General features: G+C 45.0%; 2 protein-coding genes across 2 annotated transcripts in view; both read left to right on the top strand.

Moving 5' to 3' along the window:
* The first annotated feature begins 703 nt into the window (after positions 1–703).
* Positions 704–6,240, top strand: samm50l (sorting and assembly machinery component 50 homolog, like). Its single transcript, XM_084161705.1, has 15 exons — positions 704–885; positions 1,243–1,356; positions 1,490–1,591; positions 1,715–1,802; positions 2,001–2,107; positions 2,968–3,098; positions 3,334–3,421; positions 3,536–3,664; positions 3,784–3,855; positions 3,958–4,044; positions 4,168–4,238; positions 4,417–4,484; positions 4,595–4,741; positions 4,926–5,067; positions 5,359–6,240. The coding sequence occupies exons 1-15, from the start codon at positions 865–867 to the stop codon at positions 5,402–5,404; spliced, it is 1,413 nt and encodes a 470-aa protein (XP_084017831.1). The 5' UTR covers positions 704–864; the 3' UTR covers positions 5,405–6,240.
* A 1,673-nt stretch (positions 6,241–7,913) lies between these two features.
* aldh1l2 (aldehyde dehydrogenase 1 family, member L2) overlaps positions 7,914–23,630 on the top strand; it is a 29,454-nt gene continuing 13,737 nt past the window's right edge. Inside the window, exons 1-19 of the mRNA XM_084162622.1 lie at positions 7,914–7,992; positions 9,477–9,621; positions 12,785–13,019; positions 16,034–16,199; positions 16,375–16,476; positions 17,050–17,139; positions 19,238–19,372; positions 19,599–19,724; positions 19,889–19,980; positions 20,201–20,348; positions 20,703–20,822; positions 20,978–21,105; positions 21,312–21,462; positions 21,648–21,718; positions 21,897–22,002; positions 22,297–22,384; positions 22,617–22,710; positions 22,801–22,900; positions 23,055–23,153. Coding sequence (XP_084018748.1) covers positions 7,945–7,992; positions 9,477–9,621; positions 12,785–13,019; positions 16,034–16,199; positions 16,375–16,476; positions 17,050–17,139; positions 19,238–19,372; positions 19,599–19,724; positions 19,889–19,980; positions 20,201–20,348; positions 20,703–20,822; positions 20,978–21,105; positions 21,312–21,462; positions 21,648–21,718; positions 21,897–22,002; positions 22,297–22,384; positions 22,617–22,710; positions 22,801–22,900; positions 23,055–23,153 — 2,244 coding nt within the window. The 5' untranslated portion in view covers positions 7,914–7,944. The remainder of the gene's footprint in view (positions 7,993–9,476; positions 9,622–12,784; positions 13,020–16,033; positions 16,200–16,374; positions 16,477–17,049; positions 17,140–19,237; positions 19,373–19,598; positions 19,725–19,888; positions 19,981–20,200; positions 20,349–20,702; positions 20,823–20,977; positions 21,106–21,311; positions 21,463–21,647; positions 21,719–21,896; positions 22,003–22,296; positions 22,385–22,616; positions 22,711–22,800; positions 22,901–23,054; positions 23,154–23,630) is intronic.

Below are 23,630 nucleotides of genomic sequence, written 5' to 3'. Positions count from 1 at the left end.
GATTGGAGGTGTAGAGGAGGGAGAGAGAGCGAGAGAGAGAGAGAGAGAGGGGGGGGGGGTTGCGTTGGTTCAATTGATTACTCACCGCATGAGACCGCAACCAACTCAGAAAATCATCAAACTTGATCAATAAATGTTGTCAGATATTTCTCACAAGTGCGGGGCCAAATTGTCAGCGGAGGTCTCAATTGCCCATCATGGAACTCATGAATCATGACGATGTAGGCCTATAAATAAGGTTATACATCTTCAAGTTATAATGGTGGTGAATAAAATTGAGAAAAAAGAGCTCGGATGTACCTATGTTTTCATGTTTTTCAGATGCAGAATGAATTGTCCCACAGGCGCTTATTTCAATAGACTACATGCGTAGGCTAATGGGCAGTTTTGGGCCCTTCTTAGTTGGTTGTGGTGGGTAGGCATATTCTTGTCATTATTTGCTATGCAATGTAAATACTTTGAAATAAACTAAGTCATAAGAAGCATACATCTGAAGGGACCTACGTTATCTCTAAATATAATGCACGCAAGTGCAACTCATGCACGCTATTGGACTTGCCAGTCAAAGCGGGATCCTTACACAGTGCTGAAGTTTGAATGTAGGGATACTGTCCTCTGCTGGTCTCGAGACACATTACATCAGTGCGCTGGTTTTGTCCCGCCCACCTGTCAGTGACAAAGGGCACCTTTTTGACCAATCACTGTGCGCAGAGCAGGCTTCGCAAAGTGTCATGGCGTCTCCCTTGAAGGGGGCTTGTTCCTTTAAAATCTAGCAATCGGCAGTAGTGTCTTTCTTCTCTAAATAGGTCTGTTAAAAAACATTTTCTGATCAAAAGGGATATTTTTCAAGACAAAGACGTCACCATGGGGACTGTCCACGCCAGGGTAAATCTTAATTTCTTACAACCACGAGACGTGGGGATGAAATTCTGCATGACCTCCCCGTTCAGTGTCTATTGTATGGCGGTGTACTAGTATGGACGAACGCGTAGGCCTTGGACTAGGTACAGAAATGACATTAATGTCAACGAGTTGTACGACATGAGGCAAATAGTTATTGAACTATATTTTATGTAATGTTAATGAATACTATGTAAATATAATGTTATGCAATATAGATTGTGTCTGGTCTGTCAGCATGCTAGCACATTTACAGGTCCACCTTGACAGAACAAAGCTAGCTAGCTATCTAAGCATGGTCATATCGTCACATTATTTTTCCTCGTTCTCGACACTGTTCAGAGTATGGACCCTCTCCCGATGCACGGGCGTGACATGGGCGTTCATCCCGACGACATGATTGAGGTGCAGGAGGCAGAACAAGAGACTAAACAGGAGGTCCTGGAAAACAAAGACGTAAGCATTTCTTATCCAAGCTACTCAAATGACAAGTTGTTTGCCATCTCATTAGCAAAGGGAGCAGAGTAAATAATTGATCACCTAGTTGGAATGGATGCTGAGAACCGGACTATCTTTCCATTCATTGCAGGTTGTTGTCCAACATGTCAACATTGAGGGCTTGGGCAGAACTAAAGAGGATCTGCTGGGCTATGAAATCTCTGAGGTCTTCGATGCTAAAAACCTTATTGATGTAAGTATGAGCACTCTGGACTCCACATACTTAAAACATGCACACATAACCTACATACACACTGAAATGTTCCCTTGTCTAAGGTGAAACATCTGTGCTAAAAGCTGTTTGTGTCTTTGACAGGTCATGAAGAAGTCTCATATTGCCAGACAGAAACTGCTGCGTCTGGGCATTTTCAAAGAGGTGGAGGTCGTCATTGATACATCAGATGGTACAGTGTGCACCCATAAACAGCTGTGTGTGTGTGTGTGTGTGTGTGTGTGTGTCTGACACAATATCACGACCCATCTCAATCATGAGATGTTGCCAATATGAAAGGATAACCAGTAAATAGATCATTGCGTCACTGGAGAGGAGCCGTATGTTAGTCTACCTGTGCTCACAGTCTGTTTTGGTCTACCCCTCCCAGGTGCGGACGCGTTGCCCAATGGTCTGGACGTGACGTTCGAGGTGACAGAGATGAAGAGGCTGACGGGCAGTTACAACACCATGGTCGGCAACAACGAGGGCAGCATGGTGAGAGAATACGCACACAGACACACCACTCTCTCACACACACACACATACTTACAAGAGCGCTATAACAAAGCATCATAAAATGTTGTTCATTGAAACCCCTGTCACAATGACCCAGGGATGACGTTCAAATCAAATCAAATCAAATCAAATTGTATTGGCCACATGCGCCGAATACAACAGGTGCAGAGATTACAGTGAAATGCTTACTTACAGACCTTAACCAACAGTGTATTTATTTTTAATAAAAAAGTAGAATAAAACAACAAAAAAGTGTTGAGGAAAAAAAGAGCAGAAGTAAAATAAAATAACAGTAGGGAGGCTATATATACAGGGGGGTACCGGTGCAGAGTCGAGGTAATTGAGGTAATATGTACATGTGGGTAGAGTTAAAGTGACTATGCATAAATAATTAACAGAGTAGCAGCAGCGTAAAAAGATGGGGTGGGGGGGCAGTGCAAATAGTCCGGGTAGCCATGATTAGCTTTTCAGGAGACTTATGGCTTGGGGGTAGAAGCTGTTGAGAAGTCTTTTGGACCTAGACTTGGCACTCTGGTACCGCTTGCCGTGCGGTAGCAGAGAGAACAGTCTATGACTAGGGTGGCTGGAGTCTTTGACAATTTTGAGGGCCTTCCTCTGACACCGCCTGGTATAGAGTTCCTGGATGGCATTCCTAAATACAATCGTGATATAGAGGTGATTTACAGAATGTTTACAGACAGACAGGTTAAGCAGCTTCTCTGCCTAATTTTCACTGCAGACACTTCCAAATAGGTGCATGGTGTGGTAATGTACGTTCACAGACAGGTAGAACAGGTGTGTGACCCTGACCTGGGAGTAACGTTGCCTCTGTCTTCCAGGTGTTGGGTGTGAAGCTTCCTAACGTGTTTGGCCGTGCTGAGAAGTTAACCTTCCAGTTCTCCTACGGGACCAAGGAGACTTCCTACGGCCTGTCCTTCTTCAAGCCCCAGCCAGGCAACTTCGAACGCAAGTACGAACAGTGAACACCTTTGTCCTTGCTCTCTGTGTCGATAGAAAATTGAAATAGCACTTGCAGTGTAATGGCTGCTATTCTGTTTCAAGTTTGATTGTTTCTATCAGTGGTCATATTGACAGTATGTTATGTTGCCATGGTGATGTATTTATAACCTTTATGTAGAACATAGTTCAGTGATGAGACGGTCACTGTATGGATCATGGCCCTGACAGGTGTTGTCTTGTTGCAGCCTCACTCTAAACCTGTACAAAGTCACAGGCCAGTTTCCATGGAGCTCCCTGAAAGAGACAGACAGAGGTGTTTCCACTGAGCTCAACGTAAGTGTTTGTGTGGGTGTGTGTCACATTTGTTGTTTTCATTTAATCTGCCTTGAATTTCCACAGGGATAACTTTCTCTCTCCATCTCTCCCTCCTCGCTCTCTCTCCTATAGTTTCCTCTGTGGAGGACCAACCACACTCTGAAGTGGGAGGGTGTGTGGAGGGAGCTGGGCTGTCTGGCACGCAGTGCCTCTTTTGCGGTGCGAGAAGAGAGCGGACACACCCTCAAGTCAGCCCTCTCGGTACAAAGCTCTTTGTCTCTCAGTTCCCTTTATCTAATGATCGTAACCCTTAATGATCTTAACTCTCAAAATAGCAAGAATCTATCGGAGTCTGACCACTGATGGTTGTTGTCTTGCAGCACACCATGTCCATTGACACCAGGAACTCTGCCATCTTCCCCAAGAAAGGTGCGTTACTGAGGATCAACCAGGTATGTTTGTGTGTGTGTATGTGACTTCCTCTGCATAATACAACCACTGTAGATCTATATGAAGTTGCCATGCTGATGTGTGTTGTGTCTTGCCCTCTGTAGGAGCTGGCTGGCTATACAGGCGGAGATGCCAGCTTCCTGAAGGAGGACTTTGAGCTGCAGGTCAACAGACGGCTGGTCTGGGACTCGGTAAGTAAGGGAACACTATTCAGTCCCTAACCTGGGGGAAATATCCAGGGCAAATAGGAAGTGATTTATGGGTACTTGAGTGTTCAACATTTCATATAACATGGTCCTGGTGGTCTCTTTCAGGTCCTCTCTGCCTCCCTCTGGGGTGGGTGTCTCCTCCCCATCGGAGGCAGACCGTCCTCCATCGCTGACAGGTAGGACCACTCAACAGAATAATGTCACATGGATTTGACAGAAATCGCTAGGTGGTGCGATGGAGTTAAAACTCATTCTGTGAAGTATTTATCCTCGAGTGTTTAGGGGATGTTGTGAGGACCTGTGGTCTGTGAGTGACATGTTTGCCTGTCATTGACATCTTTCTGTATTGTCCAGATTCTATCTGGGCGGTCCCACCAGTGTGCGAGGATTTGGAATGTACAGCATCGGCCCACAGAGCGAGGGTGAGGTCACATGCTCTATTTATTTTAATGGCCATGTGTGGTACACAGGGTTGTGTCAGTTGCCAGGAGTCATGATGATAAATTGTAAGGGTTTACCTGTGTTACTGCAGGTGACTACCTGGGGGGAGAGGCGTACTGGGCAGGCGGGCTCCACCTGTACACTCCTCTGCCCTTCCGTCCGGGTCGGGGCGGCTTCGGAGACCTCTTCAGGACACACTTCTTCCTAAACGCTGGGAACCTGTGCAACCTCAACTATGGTGGGTACCTTGAACTCCATAGATAGTAGTCAATGTTGTGTTTTTCATTGCCCCCATTTAACTAATGATGAGTTACATATACAGTACATACTGCAAATAAATGTTAAATTGTCTGTTTGTACATCTGTGTGCATGCTGCCTCTTCTGTGCCTCCTCTTACGTGGAAGTGTTTTCCTGTCTCCAGGAGAGGGTCCAAGAGCACACCTACAGAAGCTGGCGGAGTGTATCCGCTGGTCGTATGGAGCAGGCCTCGTGTTGCGTCTTGGGAACATCGCCAGGCTGGAGCTCAACTACTGCATTCCCATGGGGGTTCAGAGTGGAGACAGGTACAACGCACACACACACACACACACACACACACACTCGGGGAGTAGGTCAGACTCCGCTCCATTAGGCTGGGGCTTTATATAGCTCTCTAGAAAAAAGCCTGAGAGCAGACTCGCATACACTCACTCACAGAGATGGTAGAACAAGAGATGAGTTATTGCTGCAGTGCCATACAGCTCATTATATGCTGTAAATAAACAGACACAGGAGCCCTAACACCTAGCCATACACATACAGGTCCCAAACCTTTTCTTTGGCTTATCTTTCCTCGTTTTCCTTTCCTCCCTCAGGATATGTGACGGCGTCCAGTTTGGAGCAGGAATCCGCTTCCTGTGATGTCTTCACTTTGCCGCCCGGGTCCAGCAGCAGAGAGCACGATGGGAAAGGGAGGAGAGCATTGTCACTTGTTATCCGTTGAGTTTAACACTAGCTGTGGGAACCTACCAGAATGCACGGTCCTGGAGGAGTGCCCCGCCCCCTTTTGATATTAACCAATGATATCACCCACTATGTTTGCTGTGTTACTTTTCCACCAACCAATTACGTTTCTGGCCAGACAGAGATTTGGGCATATTTTCTTTTTTTCATTTTAGTCATTTAGCAGACGCTCTTATCCAGAGCGACTTACAGGAGCAATTAGGGTTAAGTGCCTTGCTTAAGGGCACATCGAAAGTTTTTTCACATAGTCGGCTCGGGGATTAGAACCAGCGACCTTTCGGTTACTGGCACAACGCTCTTACCCACTAAGCTACCTGCCTTCCAGGACTGCTGCCTGCCCTATCCTTAGGGAAGTGACTATTGGTTTTTGTTCTAGATTTATTTTACCCTCTTAGAACTTTTGCCAACTGATTTGTCAATAGAATCCTGTACATGCCAAGATGTTGACGCAATTGAAGGGATTAAATTAAATGGGAGAACATATAACCAGCACTTTGTTTTGATGACAGAACTCACTTAGCCCACGGAAGGGAATTGACAACTCCTCATGTCAAAACAGTCGGTTCTGGTGTTTGACGGGAGAATTGAGAGTTGACTCCCCCTCTCCACAGCAGCCCCTGTGAATCTGAGGTGGGAACCCCAAGTGTGACCCACCACCAGTGCTCTTAATGTTAGTCCTCTTTTTAATGTTGTTTTAGTTAAGTTACACAATAAATCACATTTGTTCCCCTTAATCTTTTTTTGTGGTTTCTCATACAGACACACATTTGCAATACTTTATTCAGATCCAAAGTTGATCCAAAACACCCTCAGACCTGCATTAACGACAGCAGTTACAACACACACACACAGGTGTGTCACATACAGGAGTGGGGCTACGTCTCACTGTAGCCAGTTTTATCAGCCTTCAGTTATTAATAGTCACACTATTGGTATTTAAGTCAACTCCTGATATATTCAATGGCTTGGGACTGCACCAACTGTCTACACTTAACTGCAGCATGCAGATATCAGAAGCATGTACAATTGCAACTAGTGAACTTCACTGCATCGTCAACATTTGACTTGCATCATAATTATTACATAGATATAACATATCAACTATAATCTCATGGTAATCCATCTAGTTTGCTTGCACATCTCTCCATACTGAGAAGTAACCCTGTGGACCTTGGCATGGGGGAACCTGTGCCAGGCAGTTCAGTGTGGATGGGGGCAGAATAATATTTGATCAGAGCTCATTCACTATGGGAGTCACAGCAGCAGGTGTGTTCTCGCTGATATAGCTAGGCAACACAGCTCTAGAGTAGAGTACTGGTGCTTTCTAACAGTTGAGGTAAGCAGAACATTGAACCAACTGAGTCTGCCTACAATGGAAGATAGAAGATACTGTATGTTGAAATGGAGACTTATGATTGATTCTGCTTTACAGAAACTTGAATCTGAATTACAGAACAACAAATCACCTTCATACGGATACGATTGTCCTCACTCATCAGACATTAGACAGACAGTATGGATAATAAACAATACAAATGCATAATTCCTCATGTTGCACAATTTCCACACAGTAGAGGGCATAACTGTGGAGTGTTTAAAGCACCTTGTTGTGAATGTTTAGGGTTCCTTCCACTACTATCCAGAGAGAGCTGTCATGCTCTAGTTTTCCATCAGGGAGTTCAGCAGAGGTCAAAGTGTGTTTACACATCAGGTGGTTTACCTGAGATGGAACAGCCGTCCAGACCTGGGCCTGTAGTGAATGGATGAAATTAAATGAATGACTAAACAATCACAAAGTTACATATATATGGTCTGTGATGATACTGATGTGTGTGTGGTTTGAACATTGAAATAAACTAATACTGATACTTTTGTATATAATGCACCAACCTAAAATAGTACATAATGGCTGCTATTTATATTAGATTACAATGTAATTACAATGTAATAGTAGCCTACTCGTCATAACCCATTCAAGAGGGGCGCAAGACGAAGGTTACGCGTTTTTTTTTTACATGAATGTCGATCAATGTTGCGTCCTCGTGTCGGAACCGGTTTCGTGGTCTTTTGATAAAAGGACATAGTAGCACGCACAATTAATGTCGAAAAGCTATTCTTACTATAACGCCAGGAAAAAAGTAATGGTTTACCCTTGGTAACAAATAAAACTGCGAAAGACTTGCTGTCAAACACACCGAAATTTGAAATATAGGCATGCCTCATTGAAGGAAGATTCGTGAGCGCGCACGTAGACGGTAGCTCGGGCACACGCCGGTTGTCGGGTGCAAGCTGGCTGTGGCTAGCTCGGACCGCTGTGGCTAGCTCGGACCACTGTCACTGCGAGGCAGGTGTGTGTGTCAGCAGGAGCTCGCACACGTCCCCAGCCCACGTTGGACTAATTCTGTTATATTTTATTTGTGTTAATTAATACAGCCATCATGTTGTGGACAGCGAACCGAATCATTAGGAAAGTATCTACCAGCTCTGTAAGTAACATTGTTTATGTTGCATCCGTTATACCCTCTGTCTCCCCCCGCCCTCCCTCTGTCACTATGGAGAATCCGGATTGCTTGCCAGCTGATTCACACGATGTTGTCATTGTTGTTCTAATGCATGAATATATATCAGGTTAGAACTGAGTCATCTTCATATGTTACAATCAATGAATGATTCGGTCTCAGATCTGTGAATGTCTGGGTATGCACAGTGTACACTCACAGTAGCCTACAGTCTAATCAAAATATGATGCATCCTTGACAGTTCTCTTGTTTGATATCTGATATGCAGCATTATTAAAGTTATTACTATAAAGGCGAATTTATATTATGTACTATGTATTTGTATTCTAACAACCATACAAAGAAAGGCATGTCTTTGCCAATTGCCACGTTATGCACGCTGCCTCCATCGCTGCACGAATTACTTCCACTGGACAGTTCGCGGGGAGTTGCATCAGCTGAACGAGAGACCACAGAGCTGAGCAGAGCGGCTTAGCTCTATCCAGAAGTCCACATACCCGCAACGAACTGTCTATAATTCGACAGACATGGAAGTTACTGTCAGGATATTAGTAAGGAAAAGGGACTAATACGATATGGTGTTGTACTTGTACTTGTTGTGTGAACAACACCGGCGCCTCTCAAACTGCTACTGTAGTTGGTTACAATGTAACTGCAGAAATGTATCTCTTATCATAGGCGTTTTAGCCGGCTGATAGGTAGTCACTCAGTGCTGGAAAATTATAGCCTACCATGCCTGTCTGGATGTAAGCTTTCACAGGAGTTGTTTACATTAGGCTATAACAATTGTATAACACATTGTCATAACATGTATTATGTTATTATTACATTGTCTTAAAATGTATTACGTTGTTATTACACATGAACCTCTATAGTGTTTACTTTATTCATAGTCTATTTCGGCATAAGAAACTTGAAAGTTTCCATTTTCACATCAACTTCCAGACAGACGCTGATTGGAGTAGCTGCATCTTAACATACTTGAGCATGCATTCTAGTTGGAGGAGGGGTTTGTGCCCTCTGTAGCCAATAGCATTTCAGACCACTCTCTCTCCCAGAGAACCAAGATTGATTGCCCCTTGGGCCAGTCTGGCTGCCAGAAACTCCTAAAGAAAGCTTGGCAATGGAGAGGGAAAGAGTAGTGGAGAGGGAAAGAGTAGCTTAAATGCTTTTCAACGTTACAAAATGTCTATGTATACTCAACACGAGGGATGTTAGAAGTGAAACTGAATATTGGTCATGGACTTTGGTATGGTCCAAATGACATCTCTAGAAAGTTCCTCTCCATCAGTATTTGGTCATATTGGTTCAAAGCCTGAAGGGTATGGCGAAAATATATGTGTTTTGATCTTAAAGGCCACCAGAACAGTATAAGCTATTTTCGTTATGTGTCAGAAATAGTTTTTACCACTCTAACTCACATGCTCTTTCTTCTCTCCTGTCTCCTCTAGAATTATTACCAAAATAAGCTGAGACTGGCTCTGATTGGCCAGAGCCTGTTTGGACAGGAAGTGTACACCAACCTACGGAAGCAGGGCCATAAGGTGGTGGGCGTGTTCACTGTGCCAGATAAGGATGGCAAGGCAGACCCTCTGGGTAAGTATTGACACACTGGTGATGACTAGAGGGGGAGTCACTCTCTCTCTCTTCTCCATTCTTTCCTTCTCTTCCTTGGTCCCTCTTCCCCTCTTACTTTCCCTCTTCCTCATGCCTTCTTTTTTTGGGGGGGACACAAGTTATCATGACTCAGTGAATGAATATTGCAGCAAAGCATTTAGGGAAGTGTATGCTTACATCCTCACCAGAGCATGGCCACCTCTTCACATTGTTACCATCTGCATGGCCTCAGGCATGATCCAGTACGTCCTCTCCCAGACTCCCACGGTCTAACTGAGTTAGTGGAGTTTGTGTAAATGATTACTCCCAGTCACTTTTCTAAATGAGATGTAATGGCTTCAGTGGTGTCCCTGATGATCTGAGGTGGAAGCCCCTTTAGCCCTGGGTCTCTCTGGGTCAGGAGAGGACTGTCCCTGTCAGCGAGGGAGGTTGATCCGTGTTGACTCTGTACGCCTCCTGCACAAAGACAGGCCTTCATGCCCAGCGTTAGCCCCGGGACTGTGGGCCTATTGTTTTAGTAGGGAGAGGCCCTGAGTCGACCCAGAGGAGCAGCAGTGAGGTGAAAAGTCTGCCGCCATCTGTTGATATGAAGCAAATTATTTTACCCAGCATGCATCAGCTGGGACGGCAAGGGTCCATTTTCTGTGCATCTCCCCCTCTCTCTTTCTTCATTCTATCTCTGCTTTGCTCTATCCTTTCTCTATAGAGAGAATAACTGACTAGATGGGACAATATCCTTAGCTTAACGCCACTGCGTCCTCACTAGGCAAACAAACAACCACACACAGGGGAGATACACACCCCTTACCAACCCATTAGTTCCTATTACCCTGATTTAGCCTAACTTCAGTCCAGCCTGACTCTGCAGCAGAAGAGGCTGGTGAGAGGAGCTATAGGAGGACGGGCTCATTGTAATGGCTGGAATGGAACGGTATCAAACACAGCAAACATATGGAAATCACGTTTGACTCCGTTCCATTTATTCCATTCCAACCATCACGATCATCCCATAGCTCCTCTCACCAGCCTCCTCTGCTCTGCAGTGAGGTTATTCAGCGGCCAACTTAGTCCTTGGCACAGGATGGAGAGGTTTGTGTCGTTTGGACAGGGAAACAGATCTCTGTGTTATTAAGATTTTTTGCCATCCCTGTAAAAATAACATTCCCGTTTTGAGGTCCCGTTGAGTTGATCTGGCAGAGGACCTCTGGTCCAGAGACATGTTAGGGCCTGAATTGCTGGACACAGGTACTGTAAAGGAAACCTTGTTGCACAATATGGTCAAACATTTGAGTAAAACATTGTTTCACATTTGATTTCCCTGTTATTAGCCTGAAGTAAAGCAGATGGTTTGATTTTGGGTGTTTTTTGCCAACTGTTTAAATGTTTACTTGACAATGTAATGATTATGTAATGTTCCATCTATAGACCCATTTCCCACGTCATGAAAAGTTGCACGAGCAGTTCGTCATCAGAAACCTCTTTGTTTACCTAGCAGTGGATACGATCACGTGCAACTTCAGCTCGTGCAAGTTAACAAACACGTAATCAGATGGTTATCATCTACAAAATCGCAGATATAATGATTACCTAGCAAGCTAGCAAGTCAAGGTAAAAAATCACAAATAGAGTTAGATAAAGCCAGAAGAATAATATACTTGTTGAACATAGCTATAGCCACCAGTCTTGCGTGTTTTCATGGTCATCACTCACTGACTGTTAAGTTTGTCAAGGTCCTGACATCAGCTTTAGCTATCCTGCTACAGAGCTTTTTGATGTTGGTATGCCCGCGCATCACTCGAATGTAACGTTGGATGGTAAACAGAAAATGGCGCTATTAGCCTAGCCGTCTGTGAGTCAAACAGTCTCTAACACTTCACTTATTGCCATGGCATAAAGCACGGCCTTCTTATAAAGCATGGCCAACTTCTATTAGGCTACTACCATGCTTAGCACCCAGATTAGCACAGCTGGCTGGATGAGGCCAACAACTCCATGTGGCCTTTACCACACACATACACACACACACCCTGAGACGGGCCGTGTGCCCCCGGGCCAGCCCCCTGTCCTGTCCCACCCCTCCCATCAGCTTGGGTGTGTAATTTAATTTGTGTGAAGCAGGTGGGGCCAAAGTGTGGTTTCATGTGACCCTAACCCTATTAGGGTAGTAGAGCAGGCTTTGTCCTGGAACTGGTTGGACCTGGGGAAGACCGGAACCCCCACGCACACCAGGGTTGGGGTCAATTCGGAATTTCGGGAATTTAATTCAGTTCAAATAGTGAATTTGAATTGAATTTGAATTGGCCACACACCACACACCACAGGAAGCATAATTTGATTTTAATTTGAATTGAAGTTTAATTTAATTCAAAGCGATTCAAAGCAGTTCAACTGAGACGTGAAACATGAAAGTCTCATTCATATGAGAAGTATTTTATCAAAAGGATATGCTACTTATTAATGCAAAGAATTCACATACCATTTCAAATATTAGTTTGATTATAACTCAAAGATGTCAAACAGTATTTTTAATTGTCATGAGATGTTAGATTGTCCCTTCCATACTGCAGTGTTTGATCTAATGGGAATTATGAATTATTATAGACAACCCACAACATGATCTTAGAATATTTCCAGACCACTGTAATTATTTAAAATAATTTTAGGAGAATGAGTTTTAAAAATGAAATGTTTCAACCTTATGCTTCAATGTACTGGTAACCAACCATACATTATATCAAAATAAACATTACTATGGTGATGTGTAGAATAAATAACCCATTTGAATTTCATTGAATTAAATTCTACTTCCTTTCATTCAAATTCAATTCAAATTCTGCTTCATGTGGCGTGTGGCCAATTCAAATTCAAGAATTTAATTGGAATTAAAGAGCAATTCGCAACTCAATTCAGAATTGACCCCAACCCAGACGCACACCCAGCTCACACAGATAACGGTCACACAGATAAACTGAGATACACACTCACGTACACTGTACAAAAGGGAAAATTAGTCTAAACTAACAGAGAGAAAAGATAGAAATCTTCCTGAATATCTTTATGATTACCTATCAATTTACTAGACAGAGATAGAATTCAATATGTTCCTGCCCCCCTCACCTCTCTCCCCCCTCTCTCCCCCCAGCGGTAGTGGCGGAGAAGGACGGGACGCCAGTCTTTAAGTTCCCGCGGTGGCGTGTCAAAGGGAAGCCCATCCTAGAAATAGTGGAGGCCTACAAGGCGGTGGGGGCTGAGCTCAACGTCATGCCCTTCTGCTCCCAGTTCATCCCCATGAATGTGATCGACCACCCAGCCCACGGTTCCATCATCTACCACCCCTCCATCCTGCCCCTGCACCGCGGGGCCTCCGCCATCAACTGGTGAGGGAGGGAGAGGAAAAATAAAGTGTTAAGATAGTGTGAGGATTAAGGTTTATAGGCGTGTGTGTGGTGGGGTGGGGTGGGGGGGGGGGGGGGGGGGGGGTATGGGTGTGTGTGTGTTTGTCTGTCTGTCTATGTGTCTGTCTGTGTGTGTGTGACGTGAAGAAACTTGACCATGAGGGTGATAGGTCTAGTGTTAGCCTTTTGAGGATTGTGTGGGTGAGCCAGGCCTAAACTGACCACCAGAGAAGACAGACAGAATAACAAGTGTGCTTGACTCTTGAAATAGGCCTACGCAGGATCATTGTTGTAGACACTATGCCCCTATGGAGATGGTCAAGTGCAGAGGCACATGTGGTCATTTCAGCTGTTGTCAATATGTAACCGTGACCAGTGTAATTTCCTGAACAAGCTTGTCTTTAGTGTGTGCCTTTCCCTTATAGTTAAACACCTGCTGGAGAGCTGAGTAGGAGTGAGTGTGGTGCTATCTAACTGGTCTGGTTTGGGGTTGACCTGTTTGTAATGTATTTGGCAGAGGACAGTTTTCCCTATCTTTTTCCTACCCTTATCTATTCTCGGTTCCTGTTATCTGTGTTGGGGGTGTGTGTGCGCGTGTCCGTGTACGTCTCTGTGTGTGAACAGCTATGTGGATTTAGCCTATATTTGACACTGATCTGTGTTTGACTTGGCTCTTTAACCCAGGGGCGCAACTTTCACTGGGGACTGGGGGGTGGGGGGCATGTCCCCCCACATTCTGAAATTGCATTTTTGTCCCCCCCCCAGTGTTATCATTGGAATGTGATACAAAACGAGGCAGAGGTGTGCTTTAGGACCATGCGGACGCTCCGAGTGGTTGGGTAGGCTGTTTGGAGTGTATATCTGACTGGATAAAAAAATATATACAGTGGGGAGAACAAGTATTTGATACACTGCCGATTTTGCAGGTTTTCCTACTTACAAAGCATGTAGAGGTCTGTAATTTTTATCATAGGTACACTTCAACTGTGAGAGACGGAATCTAAAACAAAAATCCAGAAAATCACATTGTATGATTTTTAAGTAATTAATTTGCATTTTATTGCATGACATAAGTATTTGATCACCTACCAACCAGTAAGAATTCCGGCTCTCACAGACCTGTTAGTTTTTCTTTAAGAAGCCCTCCTGTTCTCCACTCATTACCTGTATTAACTGCACCTATTTGAACTCGTTACCTGTATAAAAGACACCTGTCCACACACCCAATCAAACAGACTCCAACCTCTCCACAATGGCCAAGACCAGAGAGCTGTGTAAGGACATCAGGGATAAAATTGTAGACCTGCACAAGGCTGGGATGGGCTACAGGACAATAGGCAAGCAGCTTGGTGAGAAGGCAACAACTGTTGGCGCAATTATTAGAAAATGGAAGAAGTTCAAGATGACGGTCAATCACCCTCGGTCTGGGGCTCCATGCAAGATCTCACCTCGTGGGGCATCAATGATCATGAGGAAGGTGAGGGATCAGCCCAGAACTACACGACAGGACCTGGTCAATGACCTGAAGAGAGCTGGGACCACAGTCTCAAAGAAAACCATTAGTAACACACCACGCCGTCATGGATTAAAATCCTGCAGCGCACGCAAGGTCCCCCTGCTCAAGCCAGCGCATGTCCAGGCCCGTCTGAAGTTTGCCAATGACCATCTGGATGATCCAGAGGAGTAATGGGAGAAGGTCATGTGGTCTGATGAGACAAAAATAGAGCTTTTTGGTCTAAATTCCACTCGCCGTGTTTGGAGGAAGAAGAAGGATGAGTACAACCTCAAGAACACCATCCCAACCGTGAAGCATGGAGGTGGAAACTTCATTATTTGGGGATGCTTTTCTGCAAAGGGGACAGGACAACTGCACCGTATTGAGGGGAGGATGGATGGGGCCATGTATCGCGAGATCTTGGCCAACAACCTCCTTCCCTCAGTAAGAGCATTGAAGATGGGTCGTGGCTGGGTCTTCCAACATGACAACGACCCGAAACACACAGCCAGGGCAACTAAGGAGTGTCTCCGTAAGAAGCATCTCAAGGTCCTGGAGTGGCCTAGCCAGTCTCCAGACCTGAACCCAATAGAAAATCTTTGGAGGGAGCTGAAAGTCCGTATTGCCCAGCGACAGCCCCGAAACCTGAAGAATCTGGAGAAGGTCTGTATGGAGGAGTGGGCCAAAATCCCTGCTGCAGTGTGTGCAAACCTGGTCAAGACCTACAGGAAACGTATGATCTCTGTAATTGCAAACAAAGGTTTCTGTAGCAAATTTTAAGTTATGCTTTTCTGATGTATCAAATACTTATGTCATGCAATAAAATGCAAATGAATTACTTAAAAATCATACGTCATGCCCTACAATGTAGAAAATAGTAAAACAATTAAGAAAAACCCTTGAATGAGTAGGTGTATCCAAACTTTTGACTGGTACTGTATGTCCCCCCCACTTCTAAAACCAAAGTTGCGCCCCTGCTTTAACCTCTTTGTGAATGGGCTCTATGGAAAAGGTTGGCTTTCTCTCAGTCTGTACTACAGGTGTATGATCTTAATTTGATCACTCTTTTGTTGCTGAGAATTTAACGGCACCGCAGGAAATGCAGATGAGCTTCACGACTGACATAAATTCACTGAAAACCTGCACACACACACGGTTATATTAACATTATTGCACTTTTCATGTAGCCTACTTTTCTCCAACTAATAGCCTAACCACCGATCAAGCAACATTATGAACTAAACGTTCAAATCCTATTACTGCTAGATTATTTTGCTATGACAATACTGGACAAATTAAGATCAGACGTTTTTATAAATGCAATTTGTAACAGATTAGTTCCTGCTTTTATGCATGACCTGATTACGTGAGAGGCCTGCTCCATATGGTTCCGTTTATGACCCTGTTTCTGTGTACGTCCCTCTTTCTATGTATGACCATGGTTCTATGCATGATGTTGGTTCTGTGTCTGACCTGGTTCTGTGTCCTGTGTCCTCCTCAGGACTCTGATCCAGGGGGATAAGAAGGCTGGGTTCTCCATCTTCTGGGCTGATGATGGTCTGGACACGGGTCCCATCCTGCTCCAGAGAGAGTGTCCTGTGGAACCCAACGACACAGTGGACACCCTCTACAATCGCTTCCTCTTTCCAGAGGGCATCAAGGCCATGGTAACCATAGCAACGCGCCATCATCTCCCTCTGTCCATCCTCGGATCACAGTCAGGATAAAACATACCACAGTCCCATGTGAATGGTGTAACGGTTGATGTGTACTACATTTAACACTGCTGTAACACCTAACACACTGACATTGCTTGAGGGTTGGTGTATTCCTTTGGTGCAGGTGGAGTCAGTGCAGCTGATCGCTGATGGGAAGGCCCCACGTATCCCCCAGACAGAGGAGGGGGCCAGCTACGAGGGTATCCAGAAGAAGTCCAACTCCAAGGTGAGATACTGAATGTGGTGTGAAGCATCAACAACGAGAGACACTGCCCACAGCGTCACCTGGTTAAGGCTGTTTGTAGAGAATGGTGGAAACTAAGTCCAATATCATGTTAGGAAATAACTATTCAAATAATTTCCTGTCTTTCCTGTCCTGTCACTTTTTTTGCCCAAACGATTATGTTTTCTTCTGAAAACTGTTTAGGGCAGTTTGATGTTGCTCAATTTGTAGCCATTTAATTCCACAATATGTCCATTCATTACTCAGTTTGGAAAAGTCCTGTTTAGCGAGAGTGTGATGTACTAGAGCCAGTAATGAAATCAGGGGTTGTCTAAGGAGGTGGGTAGGGCTGGTTTGAGGGGGTGGGGAGTTTAAACTTACTAGAACCTATAGCACTGGCCAACATTCTTAAGGCGAGTGGGGAGTGGGGGGTTATTTTTAAGGTCCCTCTTCCTAGTGTTGCATAATAAGCAGCCAACTGTTTGGTCCCCCCCTGGTTCCTAGAAACGAAGTAAAGAAGCGTCTGAAAATGAATATTTTCTTCCTCACTCTCTCCATCTTCTGTCTCTCCTCCAGGTCAACCTAGCTCAGCCGGCAGAGGCTATCCACAACTGGATCCGCGGCCACGACAAAGTCCCCGGGGCGTGGACGGTCATTGATGGTCAGGTGCGTTCCCAAAAACGCACACACACATTACATTTACAGTGTGTGTATGAACTGTACGTAGTGTCTAATGTTCTGTTTCTGTATTACTGTGTGTGTGTGTGTGTGGTCTAAGCCACTGCATCGCAGTGCTAGCTGTGCCACTAGAGATCCTGGTTCGAATCCAGGCTCTGTCGTAGCCGGCCGCGACCGGGAGACCCATGGGGCAGCGCACAATTGGCCCAGCGTCGTCCAGGGTAGGGGAGGGAATGGCCGGCAGGGATGTTTGTAGAGCATGGCGTTTGCAACGCCAGGGTTGTGGGTTCGATTCCCACGGGGGGCCAGTATGAAAAAAAATTATATATATATACAGTGAGGGAAAAAAGTATTTGATCCCTTGCTGATTTTGTACGTTTGCCCACTGACAAAGACATGATCAGTCTATCATTTTAATGGTAGGTTTATTTGAACAGTGAGAGACAGAATAACAACAAAAAAATCCAGAAAAACGCATGTCAGAAATGTTATAAATTGATTTGCATTTTAATGAGGGAAATAAGTATTTGACCCCTCTGCAAAACATGACTTAGAACTTGGTTGCAAAACCCTTGTTGGCAATCACAGAGGTCAGACGTTTCTTATAGTTGGCCACCAGGTTTGCACACATCTCAGGAGGGATTTTGTCCCACTCTTTGCAGATCTTCTCCAAGTCATTAAGGTTTCGAGGCTGATGTTTGGCAACTCAAACCTTCAGCTCCCTCCACAGATTTTCTATGGGATTAAGGTCTGGAGACTGGCTAGGCCACTCCAGGACCTTAATGTGCTTCTTCTTGAGCCACTCCTTTGTTGCCTTGGCCGTGTGTTTTGGGTCATTGTTATGCTGGAATACCCATCCACGACCCATTTAATGCCCTGACTGAGGGAAGGAGGTTCTCACCCAGGATTTGACGGTACATGGCCCCGTCCATCGTCCCTTTGATGCGGTGAAGTTGTCCTGTCCCCTTAGCAGAAAAACACCCCCAAAGCATAATGTTTCCACCTCCATGTTTGACGGTGGGGATGGTGTTCTTGGGGTCATAGGCACCATTCCTCCTCCTCCAAACACGGCGAGTTGAGTTGATGCCAAAGAGCTCGATTTTGGTCTCATCTGACCACAACACTTTCACCCAGTTCTCCTCTGAATCATTCAAATGTTCATTGGCAAACTTCAGACGGGCCTGTATATGTGCTTTCTTGAGCAGGGGGACCTTGTGGGCGCTGCAGGATTTCAGTCCTTCACGGCGTAGTGTATTACCAATTGTTTTCTTGGTGACTATGGTCCCAGCTGCCTTGAGATCATTGACAAGATCCTCCTGTGTAGTTCTGGGCTGATTCCTCACCGTTCTCATGATCATTGCAACTCCACGGGGTGAGATCTTGCATGGAGCCCCAGGCCGAGGGAGATTGACAGTTCTTTTGTGTTTCTTCCATTTGCGAATAATCGCACCAACTGTTGTCACCTTCTCACCAAGCTGATTGGCGATGGTCTTGTAGCCCATTCCAGCCTTGTGTAGGTCTACAATCTTGTCCCTGACATCCTAGGAGAGCTCTTTGGTCTTGGCCATGGTGGAGAGTTTGGAATTTGATTGATTGATTGCTTCTGTGGACAGGTGTCTTTTATACTGGTAACAAGCTGAGAATAGGAGCACTCCCTTTAAGAGTGTGCTCCTAATTTCAGCTCGTTACCTGTATAAAAGACACCTGGGAGCCAGAAATCTTTCTGATTGAGAGGGGGTCAAATACTTATTTCCCTCATTAAAATGATAATCAATTTATAACATTTTTGACATGCGTTTTTCTGGATTTTGTTGTTGTTATTCTGTCTCTCACTGTTCAAATAAACCTACCATTAAAATTATAGACTGATCATTTCTTTGTCAGTGGGCAAACGTACAAAATCAGCAGGGGAACAAATACTTTTTTCCCTCACTGTATATATATAAAATGTATGCACTCACTAACTGTAAGTCGCTCTGGATAAGAGCGTCTGCTAAATGACTAAAATGTAAATGTAAATGTGTATGTGTCTATCTCAATTGCAGTGTGTCAACTGAACCCGTGTCCTCTCTCTGTCTCTCCTTAGACTGTGACTCTGTACGGGTCGTCCATGCTGGGGGAGTCGGTGCCAGCCGGTCAGCCCCTGGAGTTAGAGGGGGCGTCCCAGCCTGGTGTCGTCACCAAGAACGGCCTGGTTCTGTACGGGTCAGATAGCAAAGCGGTGAGTCACAGGAAATGAGATCAATGGGAAATGAATAGGGAAATGTACAGTGTCTAGTGGGAACCCTGTTGGCTTTATTGCCTGTGATGTAACAGAGCACTATAAAGTATCTATCAACCTCTGATGGCTTCTAATGTTCATTTTGAGAATAGTTTCTTAACCCTAACTCTTTGTTGCCTCGCCTCCTTCCTCTCCTCACCCTCGTCCTCCTCTGGTTCCTCCACAGCTGATGGTGAAGAACCTGCAGTTTGAGGATGGGAAGATGATCTCTGCTGCTAAGTACTTCTCTTCAGGAGACACCGCCAGTGTGCAGCTGACTGATGATGAGAAGAAGATGGCAGAGGAGATACGAGTATGTTTCTCATTGTATCTCTGAAGGCTTTCACATAGCCATGTGTGATAGTTTGACACTACTAGAACAGAATCTGTTACTTAGTATACCACCATGTTGTAAATGCAGGATTCAGATAGAAGCTGTTCAATTAGCGCCAGTGATTCAGTGTGTTGTCACTCCAGGACATCTGGAAAGGCATTCTGAGCAACGTTGCTGCCATTGAGGAAACCACAGACTTCTTCAAGTCAGGAGCTGCTTCTATGGACGTGGTCAGGTCAGTGTATGCTTTCACTGGCATTGACCTGGTTTAACCCTGCATTTTCCTCACTTGACCTAGAGTTTTTTTGTTATATATTTTATTAACAGTGATCAGCTTTTGATCATCATGGTGACTTTTGTGACCCTAGTTGACCCCATTGTACCTGAGTGACATAATCTCCTATGACCTGACATAACTTCACTATGACCCTGATATAACCCCATCCTATCCCCAGGCTGGTGGAGGAGATCAAGCAGAAGTGTGCAGGGTTGCAGCTGCAGAATGAGGATGTGTACATGGCCACCACCTTCCAGGACTTCATCCAGATGTTTGTGAGAAGGCTGAGGGGGGAGGACCAGGAGGAGGAGATGGTCATCGACTATGTGAGTCAGACACACAACTGTCATACAGTAGCCTGGTCCCAGATCTGTTTGTGCTGTCTTGCCAACTCCTATGGTCATTTGTGCAACAATGATCATAGGAGTTGGCAAGATACCACAATTAATGACCAAAGGAGTTGGCAAGACAGTACAAACTGATCTGGGACTAGGCTGGTCATACAGAGCACAGATGGTGTTACTATTGATGATGAGAAACATACTGTTTTCCACTCACTTTCCACTTGTATATTCAAGTGTTTATATGACACATATACACATGTTATAAGATGATTATAAAACATCTGTAATTTGTCTTTGACGTGTAATGTTATGCCACTGTCATGGTTTTGTTCCCAGGCAACGAAAGACGTTAACAACATGACGGTGAAGATGCCTTGGCAGTGTTTCATCAATGGCAAGTTTGAGGACGCAGAGAACGGCAAGACCGCCGATACTATCAACCCTGCCGATGGCTCTGTGAGTTGTAATGCTATACATACAGATAGACACACACATATCCTACTATTACTCATCTATCATACTTAGATATACACTCTCACATACACACTGACTTACATACTTGTGGACATTATTATATTGATACGTCATTAAATGTTAACCCTTTTCCCTAGGTGATCTGTAAGGTAGCCTACGCGTCAGTGGGAGATGTGGACCGGGCGGTAGCAGCAGCCAAAGAGGCCTTTGAGGTTGGCCCCTGGGGCAGGATGAACCCTAGAGATCGTGGCACCCTGCTGTACAAGTGAGCACCAAGCTTACAGCGCCTCCTAGAGGCCTGGTGGAGATCTGCCTCGACTCATTATGGAGTATAGTTACTATCAGGGAACTTGTTTATATAGTGCAGATGTATATCCATTTATACAACAATAGTATATTTTGAGGACAAAGACTGCCAATGGAACCTTGAACCTACCTCCATCTCTTTTGCTGACCTCCCCTCCATACCAGGCTGGCTGACCTTATGGAGGAGCACCAGGAGGAGTTGGCCACCATAGAGTCCATAGATTCTGGAGCTGTCTACACCCTGGCACTGAAGACCCACGTAGGCATGTCCATCCAGACCTTCCGCTACTTCGCCGGCTGGTGTGACAAGATCCAGGTACAGTTTCACCTGCATGGACCATATAAATATAAAGATGTATGGAGCAGTTTGTATGATGAAACTGGCTCCACCTCTTTTTCATTCACACTTCCCTGTTGCCATATACTGACCTACTAGTGAGTAGATCTTTTCAGTAATCTAGTAGTCTAAGGATGTCTTCTATTACATCCTGTCTGCTACAGGGCAAGACGATACCCATCAACCAGGCCAGGCCCAATCGCAATCTGACCTTTACCAAGAAGGAACCTCTGGGGTAAGGGGTCAGAGTTCACATGTGATACAACTCTACTAGGAAATATCAATATGGATTTAGATATGAACATGATTCATGAGTAGTGGTTTTAGGATGAGTATTGGTTGTAGTAACCACTGCATTTGGCTGACCTGTGGCACCTGCTCATGGTGAGTGTTGTGTGTTTCCTGGGTGCCAGTGTGTGTGCCATCGTCATTCCCTGGAACTACCCACTCATGATGCTGGCATGGAAGAGTGCCGCTTGCCTTGCTGCTGGAAACACACTGGTCCTGAAACCTGCACAGGTGAGAACACACACCTGCATATGTTACAACAGATTCAGTCATAGATTTTATACTAGCAGTTGAACAACTTATGTAACATGGCAGTCACACACGACATTACCTGTCACACACAACTCTACCTAACGTAACCTTTCTCTGTAGGCCTACGTGTTAAAATAGCCTCTCTAGCACTGCACATTGCTGAACCACATATGTGAATATCAGCTGTCATTTGACTCACTTGTCTCTTGAAGAGTTTCCCGTGTCGACAGCAAGGAACGTGTTTCACTCTCACTCTCTGCTCTCGTCCAAAAGGTTACTCCTCTGTCAGCCCTGAAGTTTGCTGAGCTGACTGTGAAGGCTGGAATTCCCAAGGGAGTCATCAACATCGTACCTGGCTCAGGTAACAGGATACAAGGGAGCAAGGGCTTGTGGGAAGGGAGAGGTCCTCCAGGAGATCTGTGGGTGACGTATTAGATAAGGTTTTTGATTCTAATCTTTATTTTTCTGTTTCTCTCACTCCATCTCCCCCTCTCTACTACCCTCTCTCCCCCATCTCTACTTCCCTTTCTCCCCCTGGCACCCTCTCACCCCTTTCTCTCTCTCCACCTCCCTCTCCCCCATCTCTCTAATAGGTGGGATGGTGGGACAGCGCATGTCTGACCACCCAGACATCCGTAAACTGGGCTTCACAGGCTCCACTCCTATCGGCAAACAGATCATGAAAAGGTACAGTAGGGGGCTGGGACCCCACTTATTCCTGATTGGCTGATATTGGGCTACTTCCTGCTCATGCTCACGTGTCATTTCCTGTTGCAGCTGTGCGCTGAGTAACCTGAAGAAGGTTTCTCTGGAGCTGGGAGGGAAGTCTCCACTCATCATCTTCAGCGACTGTGACATGGACAAGGCTGTGCGCATGGTGAGAGAGGGAGAGAAAGAAGGAAAAGATAGAGAGAGTAACTACAAGAGAAGGAAAAGAGGAGAGAGACTTCATACCTGTGTCTTTTAACTTCTTCATCTGACCTGCTCTTATTTACTTCATATTCCCTTCCCCTCCATCTCTCTTTCTGCAGGGTATGAGTTCTGTGTTCTTCAACAAAGGAGAGAACTGCATCGCTGCTGGACGCCTGTTCGTGGAGGAGTCCATACATGATGAGTACATCAGGAGAGTGGTGAGTGTCTTCAACCCTCCCACAACAGTGCAAAACACACAATACACTTGACCTCTTCCTCTTCAAATCAAATCAAATCAAATGTATTGGTCACATACACATGGTTAGCAGATGTTATTGAGAGGTTAGCGAAATGCTTGTGCTTCTAGTTCTGACAGTGCAGCAATATCTAGCAAGTAATATCTAATAGTTCCACAACAAAAAACCTAATACTCACAAATCTAAGTAAAGGAATAAGAATATATAAATATATGGATGAGCAATGTCATTATCAGAGTGGCATAGGCTAAGATGCAATAGATAGTATAGAATACAGTATATACATATGAGATGGGTAATGCAAGATATGTAAACATTATTACAGTGGCATTATTAAAGTGACTAGTGTTCCATTTATTAAAGTGGCCAGTGATTTTCAAGTCTGTATGTAGGCAGCAGCCTCTCTGTGCTAGTGATGGCTGTTTAACAGTCTGATGG

The sequence above is a fragment of the Coregonus lavaretus genome, assembly GCF_964263955.1.
Source record: "Coregonus lavaretus genome assembly, chromosome: 5".
Classification (NCBI taxonomy): domain Eukaryota; kingdom Metazoa; phylum Chordata; class Actinopteri; order Salmoniformes; family Salmonidae; genus Coregonus; species Coregonus lavaretus.
This window is presented reverse-complemented; position numbering and strand designations above follow the sequence as displayed.